We start from the raw sequence: 15,162 nt of genomic DNA, 5'->3' as shown, positions 1-15,162 counted from the left end.
TTGTAAAAAGTGATACTACATTAAAGCCAACCAGTCAGAGCTGCTTAGATAGTATTGGATATAGATGTGATTTGAGCATTTGCCCACTGACAGTCAAAGCAAAGAGGTGAGATGTTAAGCTAAATCAAAGGTAGGAGCTCCAGTGTTGCTCACTATTGGACATATTGGAACACTTTTCTTACGAATTTTTTGAAGACGATACAGTCTTGGTGGTGCACAACCATGTGGTCTTAACCTCTTGATGATCTTTTGTGGTAAGGAGGAAGAATTCAGTAGTGCAGAAGTTTTCTGTTCACACATCCCATAGAGTCATAACCAATCCTCCTGTAGGTAAAATCACTTAGCAGACCACACATCTTATCATCATTCATCCTACGAGGTAAACAAAATGGTTGCATTATCTTTGTCAACTTTCAGTACCACTACATCAGTGTCCTCTCATAGATTTTGTAGTACAGCCTTTTCTGCACTGGTTAAGTTAGTACATTGGCAAGGAGCTTTCAAAAGGGTGGTGGTGAAGAAGTAATACAATGCCTTCCTTTGGATGCTGTGGAAGAAGTATGAAGGGAAACTTGCCATGCTTGTGATTCTGGGTCATTGTCGACTGATACTCGTATCCAAGTTTTCATTTCTCTCTGAGATTTCCTTTGTCACGGTTCAGGCATGGAAGTGTCGTTGATGGCTTAGCAATCCAATCCTAGCGTGGAACAGGCGGCCACAGACATTACAGCTGATGGAAGGTGCAGGACGTGGCTGAGCCTGGAGGAGTTTACATCTCTGGCGTTTGTCATTCTCCATTCTTTGACGTTCCAGCTCAAGGTTTTGAAGAGCATTTGAGGTAAGTGAGTGCCAGCAACTTCGATCTTCTGCTATTGTGGACCAGTTACTCGGATCGATGTTCAAGTTTTTCAGATTTTTCTTGTACTGATCCTTATAACGTTTGAGAGGGGCATCTCGAGGTCTTTTAACTGTGCTCACTTCGCTGTACAGCATTTGGCATGGAAGTCTGTCATTTTTCATATGCTGGACATGTGTGACCTATCTGAGTTGATGCCCAATGATAAGAGCTTCCATACTATACATTTTTGCTTTCTCAAGAACAGCCGTGTTGGATATGAAGTCATCCCATTTCAGGTTCATGATATATCTTAGCTTCTGTTGGTTGAAGCGTTCTAGTTTCTTCAGATCACAGCAATATAACGTCCAGGTTTCGTAACCATATAGCAGGGTGGAAATGACTACAGCTTTATACACCATCAGTTTGGTGTACAGTGTTAGGTCTTTATTCAGGAAGACACGCTTTGTAAGATGTCCAAATGCTACATGGGCAGCACGTAATCTATTCTCCACATCTTTTCCAGCTGAGCAGTTAGATGACAGTATGCTTCCTAGGTACAGGAAATGGTCCACTTGTTCCAAGGGTGTATCATAAATGGATATGCTGAAATCAGGAACGGAGGAGCCAGGAGTTGGATGCGCCATCACCTTTGTCTTTGGAATATTGATGGAGAGACCAAATCGTTCGTACGCCCTGCTGAAGGAATCAACTGACAGCTGCAACTCTGCAGGTGAATGAGCTGGAGAAGCATTGTCATCGGCATACTGCAGCTCTGTCACACGAGTGGTACTGGTGAACCTTTTTGAATGGAGCCTGGACTGGTTGAATAATCCTCCATCGAACCTGTACTTTAGTTCTATTCCTGCATTGTTTACGGATGTCTCGTAAAGCATAGCTGCCAGATACAATGCAAATAATGTTGGTTTAAGAACACATCCTTGTTTAACCCCACATCTTATTGGGAATTCACCAGTTGTTTCATTCTGGCAGAGGACCTGTCCAGTCATATCATGGTGAAGAACTTCAATCAAGTCAACAAACTGTTCAGGGCAGTCGAAGCGTTTTAAGACCATCCACATGGCTTCTCTGGGACTGTATCAAAGGCCTTTTCTAGATTGTAGAAAACAAGTAATAAAGGCTTTTGCTGTTCTCTGCACTTCTTCTGTAGTTGTCGTGCACTGAAAGTGTCTGGAGGCGATTTAAAAGGATTCTTGCAAAAATTTTGCCAGTGAGAGAGAGTAGAGGTATTCCGCGGTAGTTACCACAGAGGCTTCTGTCGCCCTTCTTGAAGATGGTGACAATTGTGGAGTTCTTCAAGTCAGCTGGTACCTTGCGGGTTTCCTACATTAATTGAATGAGTGAGAAGAGTCTAGCTTTAAGAGGCAAGCCGCCACCCTCAATAAGCTCCATCGGGATGCTGTCAGGTCCAGGAGCCTTCCCAGGTTTCACATACTTAAGTGCCTTGCAAAATTCTTGAAACGTTGGAGGATCAGCCATCCAGGGTTGTGGAGGGCACTGTGGGACATTTTTGAGAAAATCTCCAGCGACAGTAGAAGGGCGATTTAACAGTGAGCTGAAGTGCTCTTTCCAACGATTTAAGATGTCCTGACTTTCAGTAAGAATGGTGGAGTTGTCAGCAACTTTCAGCGTTCCTGATGAGGAGTGGATAGTTCCATACAGCTCTTTAATACCAGCGTAGGAGTCACGCAGATTCCTTGCATCGGAAAGGTTTTGGAGTTCTGTGGCTTTCTGTTGCCACAATTTGTTCTTGATTGCTCGTATTTCACTTTGACATTTCTGCTTGAGTTCTTGAAAGTGTGCTTTCTTTTCTGCGCAGGATGGATCTTGAGCAAGGGATAGGTAAAAATCCCGCTTTGCATTGATAATGGCTTGGATTTCTCCATGGTTTTCATCAAAACAGTCACTTCTTTTCCGTGCACTATAACCAACAACATTCTCAACAGTTTCTTTGATGATGTACTTTTAATGTGATCCATTCTTGTTCAACATCATTTGTGGTTGCTGGAGCTTTGTTAAGTTGTTCAGACAGCATGTCTTGGAAGGGTGAGCGAACGTTTTTGTTGTTCAGGTTGCTTATGTTGAGTTTTCTGCGTGGTGGGTTTGAAAAGTGGCATCGTGGTTGCGATACTTTGGTACTCTCAAATCGCTGACTAAAAGTCTATGGTCAGTTGAGCACTCATCGATGTTTAGTGCTGCTTTTGTGATGAGAATGTCTTTCTTGTCATGCTGTCGAGTAATAATGTAGTCTATAAGATGCCAATGTTTGGAGCGTGGGTGGTGAGTAAACAGTCCTGTAGATGACCCATGAATATGTTCGCATAGGGTGGTGCCATGCAGGTGCCCATTGCTGTACCCCTGATTTATATGCTGGTGATGCTTTCAAAGGAGATGTAATTGTGGGTGAGGATATAGTTGGTTGTAGGTTTGGAATCCATCAGACATTGGGAAAGGCAGTGTTCAATATTGGCAAGGCCTTGGTCATTAGTGATGGTAGTGTAATGAGCAGGGTATTGTGTGATTAAGGAACAGGTACTTTGGAGGGTTGATGGAGGAAATGATGGTGTCTTTTATGTAGGAGGGTAGATTGTGGGTAATAGGCTGAAGGTGTTGGTCTACGAGAGCCACAGATTCTCTCAGTGGGGGCACAGTGGTGTGTCCTGGGTAGTTGGGTTTATGGACTTTAGAAAGCATGTAGAAGGTAGGAATGCATGTAGTAGTAGGGGTCAGGAGAGAGACAGAATCCAGGAAGAGGTTCTGGGAGATGCCTAAGGATTTTAGGGGAGACTGGAGATACTGCTGATTTCAGGAATGGGGCCACTGTGGCAGAGTTTGTAGGTGGATGAATCTGATGACTGGTGGAGTCCTTTTGCCAGGTAGCTTGTGGTAGAGCCTTTGTCAGAAGGTGGGATTATAAGGTCAGGATCAGTTTTTAGGTGGTGGATTGCGGATGTAATGTTAGCTTTCATGTTGAGTGATTTGGGGAATGATGTTAAGGTGAGGTTTGAGGTTAAGAAAATCTGGGTAGTTAACAGGGGTTGATTTGGGGGCAGTGGTGGTGGATTACATTTGGATGGAGGAGTAACCTTAGTCAGGCAGAGTTCAACGTTGGTCTGCGTTTGAGTATGATTCGTAGGATTGGTAGTGAAAAAGTGTTTCCATTGTAGAGAATGGGGGGAGGTGGGAAGGTTCTTAACAAGTCTAGCATGATAGGATTTGGGAACGGGGCAAAAGGGTCAGGCCTTTGGAAAGAACTGATACCTTTGTGGCACTAAGGCTTATGCAGGAAATATTTGTGACTGTGTTTTGGGTTAGCTTAGGTTCTGGATTCTGTATGGTGCAGGGAGGGAGTTCATGTAGGTGGGATAAATGTAGTAGGTCTGTGAGGCAGGGTTTGTCAGCTATGAGGGGATGTGGGGGAGGTTTGAAGGCTGTTTTAAAGGTGATGGATAGTGGTAATCCAAGGTGGGAGTTGGAGGTGAACAGGTTAGAGACCCTGTTGAGCTGGATTGGTGCTGTAATTTCTGCAGGGTAAGAGTTTCTGGGTGTGAGATGAGATAGAGGAATATGGAATTGCACAGCAGAAGAATTTTAGGGATGCAGAGGAGGTTGTTGTTGTTGTTGTGGTGGTCTTCAGTCCTGAGACTGGTTTGATGCAGCTCTCCAGGCTACTCTATCCTGTGCAAGCTGCTTCATCTCCCAGTACCTACTGCAGCCCACATCCTTCTGAATATGCTTAGTGTATTCATCTCTTGGTCTCCCTCTACGATTTTTACCCTCCACATTGCCCTCCAGTACTAAATTGGTGATCCCTTGATGCCTCATTACATGTCCTACCAACCGATCCCTTCTTCTAGTCAAGTTGTGCCACAAACTCCTCTTCTCCCCAATTCTATTCAGCACCTCCTCAATAGTTATGTGATCCACCCATCTAATCTTCAGCATTCTTCTGTAGCACCACATTTCGAAGACTTCTATTCTCTTATTGTCTAAACTATTTATCGTCCATGATTCAATTCCATACATGGCTACACTCCATACAAATACTTTCAGAAATACTTCCTGACATTTAAATCTGTCCTCGATGTTAACAAATTTTTCTTCTTCAGAAACGATATCCTTGTCATTGCCAATCTAGATTTTAAATCCTCTCTACTTCGACCAGTGTTAATGACACTCTGAAACCAGCAGAGAGGCATCACACCTTGATAACACTGATACATTAATGGTATAGGTTTTAATTCCAATATACTGGAACTAGCCCTCTGCTAATGGGTAAAAAAATTTCCTCACTTTTAACACCTCACCGAAACTCAGGCACTGTGTAACACATGCTGTGCTTCACTGGTCCCTCCATTCATTCAAATTTTTCAATGCGCAACTCAACTGAGATCTTTCTAGGTCAGTACAGCATAATAAGCCAAGGATCTTGCAATCATATAAAATATATCAACTTAATACAACAAAAAATGTAGGTCACATTGTCTGGAGTCAGATTTCCACTTATTATCTACTACTTTTACGTCTATTTTGTTTGCACTTGGTGGGACATACCCAAGTTTCATGAAAAACAAAAAAAAGTCAAACAAAATTAATCTCATGCCACTTAAAATGTTCAACGTCAATATCAAGACACATCGCCAAACTTATTTTCAAATTCAATAAAGAACATACTTTAAATATTCTCTTATCTAGTTTGCCATGGAAAATATGGTGTGCCCATTTGTTTTGAATGTCCACAACTTCCATTACCTGTCTAAAATACATGTAACAATACCTTATTAAGAAATGGACAATTGCTACTCACCACATAACAGAAATACTGAGTCCCAGATAGGCACAAGAAAAAGACTGTCAGGAAGTGAGCTTTGACAGAAACAGACTACTAGCAATAAATACACACACACACACACACACACACACAGCAGCAGCAGCCGGAGATTGTGGTCGTGTTCGTGTGTGTGTGTGTGTGTGTGTGTGTGTGTGTGTGTGTGTTTGTGTTTCCAACAAAGGACGTGTTGGTTGAAAGCTAACTTCCTGGGAGTCTTTCTGTTGTGGCTATCTGTGACTCAGCATCTCCAGTATAGAATGATAGCAACTATCCTTTTTGTAGGATTGTTACACGTCATCCTGGATTTTCCACTGTTTGTAACAATACCTTCATCTTTGAAAACAGTGTAAATCTCCAGCAGCACTTTAGTCTTATTGTTTCAAGAGTGATTACATTCTGTCTTCTATTTCAGTTTTCCCATTTTGTAGACAGAATAATGTATGTCAGCCTATTTTCAAAAATACGTGTATCATAAATTTACACTTAATGATATTATTGTTGTCTTCAGTCCTGAGACTGGTTTGATGCAGCTCTCCATGCTACTCTATCCTGTGAAAGCTCCTTCATCTCCCAGTACTTACTGCAACCTTCGTCCTTCTGAATCTGCTTAGTGTATTCATCTCTTGGTCTCCCTCTACGATTTTTACCCTCCGCACTGCCCTCCAGTACTAAATTGGTGATCCCTTGATGCCGCAGAACATGTCCTACCAACTGGTCTCTTCTTCTTGTCAAGTTGTGCCACAAACTCCTCTTCTCCCCAATTCTATTCAATACCTCCTCATTAGTTATGTGATCTACCCATCTAATCTTCAGCATTCTTCTGTAGCACCACATTTCTAAAGCTTCTATTCTCTTCTTGTCCAAACTATTTATCATCTATGTTTCACTTCCATATATGGCTACCCTCCGTACAAATACTTTCAGAAACGACTTCCTGAACATCTATACTCGATGTTAACAAATTTCTCTTCTTCAGAAATGCTTTCCTTGCCATTACCAGCCTACATTTTCTATCCTCTCTACTTCGACCATCATCAGTTATTTTGCTCCCCAAATAGCAAAACTCCTTTACTACTTTAAGTGTCTCATTTCCTAATCTAATTCCCTCAGCATCACCCGAATTTATTCAACCACATTCCATTATCCTCGTTTTGCTTTTGTTGATGTTCATCGTATATCCTCCTTTCAAGACACTGTCCATTCCGTTCAACTGCTCTTCCAAGTCCTTTGCTGTCTCTGACAGAATTACAATGTCATTGGCGAACCTCAAAGTTTTTATTTCTTCTCCATGGATTTTAATACCTACTCCGAACTTTTCTTTTGTTTCCTTTACTGCTTGCTCAACATACAGATTGAATAACATCGGGGATAGGCTACAACCCTGTCTCACTCCTTTCCCAACCATTGCTTCCCTTTCATGCCCCTCAACTCTAATAACTGCCATCTGGTTTTTGTACAAATTGTAAATAGCCTTTTGCTCCCTGTATTTTACCCATGCCACCTTCAGCAGAGGAGGTATTGGAAGGATATTTGGGCCTTTTTTGTGTGGTTTTGTAGGACCATGTTGGTGAGGGTTATGGACTGGCAGAATCTGAACAGATGGAGGGCATTGTGGAAAGAAGGATTGCAGCTAGAAATAGGTAATTTGATGGTGTAGCATTTGGGGGAATTCTGTGAGCCAGGCAGGAGCAGTATGCGGAACTGTATTCTGGATTCTGTATTGATGCAGATGAAAGCAGCAAGAAACCATGGGGGAGAATCAAATGCATAAAAATATGTAAGTAATGTAGAAATTATTGCAAACAATTCGCAAAAAATGCCAAAATATGTGAGAAAAACTACAAAAAGGGCAAAGAAGTATGGGGAAACAAGATGAAACATGAGGAAGTAGGCTGATAGTGAAAGGTCAGAGCAAACTGAAATCTACATGAAAACATAATGAGATCAAAGAGAAAGGTAAATTGAAAGACTATAATGTCAGCTGCAGTTCGGTGATCAGATATGTGTGAAGAAGGGGACAGTGTATGTCAGTAGATTAAGTGAGGTTAGCATTTGTGAACTGGAATAAGACAGGAGGAGGAGTGGGGTTGGGGAGGAGTTGTTACAAGTTCATGTGGAACATGAAGCTATGGAAAATAAATGATCTTTACAACTTTGATTTTTTGCATTTCAGAAATGGCAATAGGTAGAAAGGTGCAGTTTGCAGCATATTGTTCAAATATGCCAAATGTTTTGCTGGTGAGTTGTTGACAAAAATATGCACCCTGCAGCAGATGGCACAACATATGGAATGGTCGAGAGACCACATCTGATGTCAGATTCAGCAGAACTTCTGGACATGTTTTAGAAACACACTACTATCACATCTGGCCATCAGACTGCGATACACAAGCTTCAAGGAATCTGGAAGTGTCATGAAGAGGCTCAGATCTGGGTGTCCAAGCATGACTCATGCAAATGTGGAACAGATGTCTGGGCATCCAACCACGGGTAATGCAAATATGGAACGGATGTAACTCAACAGTTTTAGCTACTGCCAACCAATATGTTATATTGGTTGGGAAGAGATAATCTGGATTTTCCAGATGCGCAGTAATTATCATTAAGCAGCACCAGATATTGTCTGCCCAGAAATGCATGCAGGCATAGATGCATGCATGTTAAGAATCTTGTGATAGTTCTAAAACATAGGATATATATTATGCATGTAAGAATGTTGTGATAGTTCTAAGACATAGGATATATATTAATGTGTTTTAGTTTTGGTTTGTGGCTTGGTAATCTACCTTTTCTCTCCATTATCGAAATAGATCACAGAAGGATAGAAAAAACAATTAAAATCACTCAAAAGAGGAAAGGCCACTGGACCTGATGGGATACCAGTTCAGTTTTACACACAGTACGTGAAGGAACTTGGCCCCCTTCTTGCAGCGGTGCACCGTAGGTCTCTAGAAGAGCGTAGCATTCCAAAAGATTGGACAATGGCACAGGTCATCCCCATTTTCAAGAAGGGATGTCGAGCAGATGTGCAGAACTATAGACCTATATCTCTAACGTCGATCAGTTGTAGAATTTTGGAACATGTATTGTGTTCGAGTATAATGACTTTTCTGGAAACTAGAAATCTACTCTGTAGGAATCAGTATGGGTTTCGAAAAAGACGATCATGTGAAACCCAGCTCGTGCTATTCATCCACGAGACTCAGAGGGCCGTAGACACAGGTTCCCAGGTGGATGCCGTGTTTCATGACTTCCGCAAGGCGTTTGATACAGTTCCCCACAGTCGTTTAATGAACAGAGGAGATGCCAGACTGCGATTCATTAGAAGAATCCAAGGAAATGCAGCCCGAAAACAAAGGAAGTAAGTTACAGCACACTTGTTCGCCCACTGCTTGAATACTGCTCACAGGTGTGGGATCCGTACCAGATAGGGTTGATAGAAGAGATAGAGAAGATCCAACGGAGAGCAGCGCGCTTCATTACAGGATCATTTAGTAATCGCGAAAGCATTATGGAGATGATAAATAAACTCCAGTGGAAGACTCTGCAAGAGAGATGCTCAGTAGCTCGGTACGGGCTTTTGTTGAAGTTCCGACAACACACCATCACCGAGGAGTCAAGCAGTATATTGCTCCCTCCTACATATATCTCGCGAAGAGACCATAAGGATAAAATCATCGAAATTAGAGCCCACACAGAGGCATACCGACAATCGTTCTTTCCACAAACAATACGAGACCGGAATAGAAGGGAGAACCAATAGAGGTGCTCAAGATACCCTGTGCCACACACCGTCAGGTGGCTTGCGGAGTATGGATGTAGATCTAGATGTAGAATGATGTAAAACAATTACGTCGTAGCTGAGGCAGTTATTCTCTCTTTGTGTTGACTTCCTCACCGAAGAGCTGAATTTTAAAATGCAGTCCTAATCTTTTCGGGAGAAGGAAATTAGGATGTAGCTCAATAGTAGATTGAAAACTTGTGACTTTCACGTATTATAACTCAACACAATACTCAGACAACTCAATTGCATATGTCTTTCTTGCACCAGCTCAAAAGACCAAAAGATACAGAGATCAGTGAGAAAAACGAATGAGTTACATAACAAAATTTACAAATTAACCTGCATTATTCATTTAGGGTTGATATAATCATACCTCCATATGATGATGTTGTTGTTGTTGTCTTCAGTCCTGAGACTGGTTTGATGCAGCTCTCCATGCTACTCTATCCTGTGCAAGTCGCTTCATCTCCCAGTACCTACTGCAACCTACATCCTTCTGAACCTGCTTAGTGTATTCATCTCTTGGTCTCCCTCTATGATTTTTACCCTCCACGCTGCCCTCCAATGCTAAATTTGTGATCCATTGATGCCTCAAAACATGTCCTACCAACCAATCCCTTCTTCTAGTCAAGTTGTGCCACAAACTTCTCTTCTCCCCAATCCTATTCAATACCTCCTCATTAGTTACATGATCTACCCATCTAGTCTTCAGCATTCTTCTGTAGCACCACATTTCGAAAGCTTCTATTCTCTTCTTGTCCAAACTAGTTATCGTCCATGTTTCACTTCCATACATGGCTACACTCCAAACAAATACTTTCAGAAACGACTTCCTGATACATCAATCTATATTCGATGTTAACAAATTTCTCTTCTTCAGAAACGCTTTCCTTGCCATTGCCAGTCTACATTTTATATCCTCTCTACTTCGACCATCATCAGTTATTTTACGTCCTAAATAGCAAAACTCCTTTACTACTTTAAGTGTCTCATTTCCTAATCTAATTCCCTCAGCATCACCCGATTTAATTTGACTACATTCCATTATCCTCGTTTTGCTTTTGTTAATGTTCATCTTATATCCTCCTTTCAAGACACTGTTCATTCCGTTCAACTGCTCTTCCAAGTCCTTTGACGTCTCTGACAGAATTACAATGTCATCGGCGAACCTCAAAGTTTTTACTTCGTCTCCATGAATTTTAATACCTACTCCAAATTTTTCTTTTGTTTCCTTTACTGCTTGCTCAATATACAGATTGAATAACACCGGGGAGAGGCTACAACCCTGTCTCACTCCTTTCCCAACCACTGCTTCCCTTTCATGCCCCTCGACTCTAATAACTGCCATCTGGTTTCTGTACAAATTGTAAATAGCCTTTCGCTCCCTGTATTTTACCCCTGCCACCTTCAGAATTTGAAAGAGAGTGTTCCAGTCAACATTGTCAAAAGCTTTCTCTTAAGTCTACAAATGCTAGAAACGTAGGTTTGCCTTTTCTTAATCTTTCTTCTAAGATAAGTCGTAAGGTCAGTATTGCCTCACGTGTTCCAACATTTCTGCGGAATCAAATCTGATCCTCCCCGAGGTCCGCATCTACCAGTTTTTCCATTTGTCTGTAAAGAAATCGCGTTAGTAATTTGCAGCTGTGACTTATTAAACTGATAGTCCGGTAATTTTCACATCTGTAAACACCTGCTTTCTTTGGGATTGGAATTATTATATTCTTCTTGAAGTCTGAGGGTATTTCACCTGTCTCATACATCTTGCTCACCAGCTGGTAGAGTTTTGTCGTGACTGGCTCTCCCCAGGCCGTCAGTAGTTCTAATGGAATGTTGTCTACTCCCGAGGCCTTGTTTCGACTCAGGTCTTTCAGTGCTCTGTCAAACTCTTCACGCAGTGTCTTACCTCCCATTTCGTCTTCATCTACATACTCTTCCATTTCCATAGTATTGTCCTCAAGCACATCGCCCTTGTATAAACCTTCTATATACTCCTTCCACCTTTCTGCCTTCCCTTCTTTGCTTAGAACTGGGTTGCCATCTGAGCTCTTGATGTTCATACACGTGGTTCTCTTCTCTCCAAAGGTCTCTTCAATTTTCCTGTAGGCAGTATCTATCTTACCCCTAGTGAGATAAGCTTCTACATCCTTACATTTGTCCTCTAGCCATCCCTGCTTAGCCATTTTGCACTTCCTGTCGATCTCATTTTTTAGACGGTTGTATTCCTTTTTGCCTGCTTCATTTACTGCATTTTTATATTTTCTCCTTTCATCAATTAAATTCAATATTTCTTCTGTTACCCAAGGATTTCTAGCAGCCCTCGTCTTTTTACCTACTTTATCCTCTGCTGCCTTCACTACTTCATCCCTCAGTGCTACCCATTCCTCTTCTACTGTCTTTCTTTCCCCCATTGCTGTCAATTGTTCCCTTATGCTCTCCTTGAAACTCTGTACAGCCTCTGGTTCTTTCAGCTTATCCAGATCCCATGTTCTTAAGTTCCCACCTTTTTGCAGTTTCTTCAGTTTTAACCTTCAGGTCATAACCAATAGATTGTGGTCAGAGTCCACATCTGCCCCTGGAAATGTCCTACAATTTAAAACCTGATTCCTAAATCTCTGTCTTACCATTATATAATCTATCTGATACCTTTTAGTATCTCCAGGATTCTTCCATGTATACAACCTTCTTTTATGATTCTTGAACCAAGTGTTAGCTATGATTAAGTTATGCTCTGTGCAAAATTCTACCAGACGGCTTCCTCTTTCATTTCTTAGCCCCAATCCATAATCACCTACTATGTTTCCTTCTCTCCTTTTTCCTACTATCGAATTCCAGTCACTCATGACTATTACATTTTCATCTCCCTTCACTATGTGAATAATTTCTTTTATTTGATCATACATTTCTTCAATTTCTTCGTCATCTGCAGAGCTAGTTGGCATATAAACTTATACTACTGTAGTAGGTGTGGGTTTCGTATCTATCTTGGCCACAATAATGCGTTCACTATGCTGTTTGTAGTAGCTTACCCACATACTCATTATTAAACCTACTCCTGCATTACCCCTATGTGATTTTGTATTTATAACCCTGTATTCACCTGACCAAAAGTCTTGTTACTCCTGCCACCGAACTTCACTAATTCCCACTATATCTAACTTTAACCTATCCATTTCCCTTTTTAAATTTTCTAACCTACCTGCCCGATTAAGGGATCTTACATTCCACGCTCTGATCCGTAGAACGCCAGTTTTCTTTCTCCTGATAACGACATCCTCTTGAGTAGTCCCCGCCCGGAGATCAGAATGGGGGACTATTTTACCTCCGGAATATTTTACCCAAGAGGACGCCATCATCATTTAATCATACAGTAATGCTGCATGCCCCCGGGGAAAATTACGGCTGTAGTTTCCCCTTGCTTTCAGCCGTTCGCAGTACCAGCACAGCAAGGCCGTTTTGGTTAGTGATACAAGGCCAGATCAGTGAATCATCCAGACTGTTGCCCCTGCAACTACTGAAAAGGCTGCTGCCCCTCTTCAGGAACCACATGTTTGTCTGGCCTCTCAACATAGACCCCTCCGTTATGGTTGCACCTACGGTACGGTCATCTGTATCACTGAGGGACGCAAGCCTCCCCACCAACGGCAAGGTCCATGGTTCATGATATCTTTGCCATATAAATATTCGTGCTGTTGAGTGTGAATATTTATTTATATGTCTACGCCATTTAAAGAACCTACGCAGTGTGCAGGTTGCAAAAAGGAGTCTGAAACTTCATGCTTACAAGGTTCAGCTGCTGCATGACATGATGACACCCAAGTGCAAAGCAAATGTAATAGAGATTCTGAGTGACATTGATGATGACCCAGACTATCTTAAAAAGGTGATGGTCACAGATAAAGCATGATTTTGTGTGTTGGGGTTACCTTCCCACGATATGAGGATCTGGGGCTTTGAGAACCAGCATACACTTTAGCAAATAAACTATGTAGTAGTCCAATGGTAAACGCATGGTGCAGTCTGCTTCATGAGCATGTGGTGGAACCTTTTACTGTTTGGATATGTTGGATCAGTTTGCATTTCCACAGGTCGAAGTATTGCAAAACTGGAACCTGACATCATACTCCAGCAGTATGGTGCCCCTCCTCACTAGGTCACAATCATAAAGAGTTTGAACAACATATTTCCTTGTCACTGGATTAATAAAGGAGGACCCAATTCATAGCCCTCAAGGTCTACAGACATAATACCATTAGAATTTTTTCTTTGGCCGTTGTGAAGGATGCTGTCTTTCAGACCCTGGTGCGGGATCTGCAGGAACTGTGAGCTCGTATCAGAGCAGCAGTTGCACTTGTTAATGGGGACTTGCTAGACTGGACATGGTAGGATCAGATATATTGCTCAGATATTCTGTGTGTGCTACAGATGCCGCACACACTAAACTCTGGTAAATGGCAACTAAAAGTTTATGTTTGTGTGAACATTATGCCACATACCACAATTTCTATCAATCGCAATTTCTGTGAAATATGTGTCATCAAAGGTGTAAAGATAAATTTTGAACACCCTGCCTGTTTTTACAAATCACAACAATGGAATGTTTACACACAAGTGCATCCTTATACAGTGTAACAAGAAATTTTAATAGACCTTTTTTATTCATATTTTATCTGCTTTTCATAACATATGGCTAAATAAATGTAGTTATCTAATTTCTTTTTAGTCTTCTTATATGTAGTTTCAGATAGTGAATAAATATTGTTTATCAGAGTTAAAAATATTGTAAGATTTTTTTCTGCCTTAGGAACATTCTCAGGTTGGAACCTGTGCAAGTAAATATGGTACCAGGGATGAAGTCAGAGATGGTCACAATGCCTTGGGCAGATCTTGGAAGTACAGGAGCACATGTTGCTGCTAAAATATATAAGTGAGTTCTGAAATATTCTTTATTGAACTTCTGTAAGTTTGTAATGCTAAGGTAAAAATGCTTTGCAATTCTGTTAATATTTTATCACATATGAGGGCAATGTAAAACAACAATTGTGCATCCTGTATTCAGAATATAAGGCTTTTAGATTACACATCTTAGTGCAGTTCATCAAATAAGAACATTTCACATTTATGTCCTGGTCTTTTATCTCAGCTCTTATGTCCAGTCTCTCTTAAAACCTGTTTCACAAAAAAGCATTGATGCTCTTTTCTGTTAGTATTTCTTTATTTTCTGATTGCAGTAGACAAATTGTGATGAACATAAAATGATACAATGTGGAATTGTTTAGAATGTCATTGTTGCAAGAATATTTAAAAAAGTGAATATACTGGATTTTTAAATCTGTATATTGGGCCTTTTAAATGATTAAGAAGTAAATATTACATTGAAGTATTATATGAAAACGATACACGAATGATAAACAGTACAGAAAAGAAGGTATAGAAGCTTTTGAAATGTGATGTCACAGAAGAATGCTGGAAATGAGGTGGATGTATAAGATAAGTAATGAAAAGCTGCTGATTTGAATTGGAGAGAAAAGAGCTTTATACTGTAATTTGGCTAAATTAATGGATAATTCAGTAGTACACATTCTGAGGTATTGGAGATTAGTTAATTTAGTAATGGAGGGAAGTTCAAGGGGGAGAGCTAGACCAAGTAAGCAGATTCAAAGAGGGGTTACATTAGCTACAGATGCTGACTGT

General features: G+C 41.0%; 1 protein-coding gene across 1 annotated transcript in view; it reads left to right on the top strand.

Annotated features, from left to right (window-relative positions):
* Positions 1-15,162, top strand: part of LOC126278300 (GATOR complex protein MIOS) — a 191,188-nt gene that overhangs the window by 88,366 nt on the left and 87,660 nt on the right. The window contains exon 9 of the mRNA XM_049978316.1: positions 14,273-14,395. Coding sequence (XP_049834273.1) covers positions 14,273-14,395 — 123 coding nt within the window. The remainder of the gene's footprint in view (positions 1-14,272; positions 14,396-15,162) is intronic.

This window comes from Schistocerca gregaria, chromosome 1 (assembly GCF_023897955.1).
Source record: "Schistocerca gregaria isolate iqSchGreg1 chromosome 1, iqSchGreg1.2, whole genome shotgun sequence".
Classification (NCBI taxonomy): domain Eukaryota; kingdom Metazoa; phylum Arthropoda; class Insecta; order Orthoptera; family Acrididae; genus Schistocerca; species Schistocerca gregaria.
Note: the sequence above shows the minus strand (reverse complement) of the source record. Positions and strands in the feature narration are given on the sequence as shown.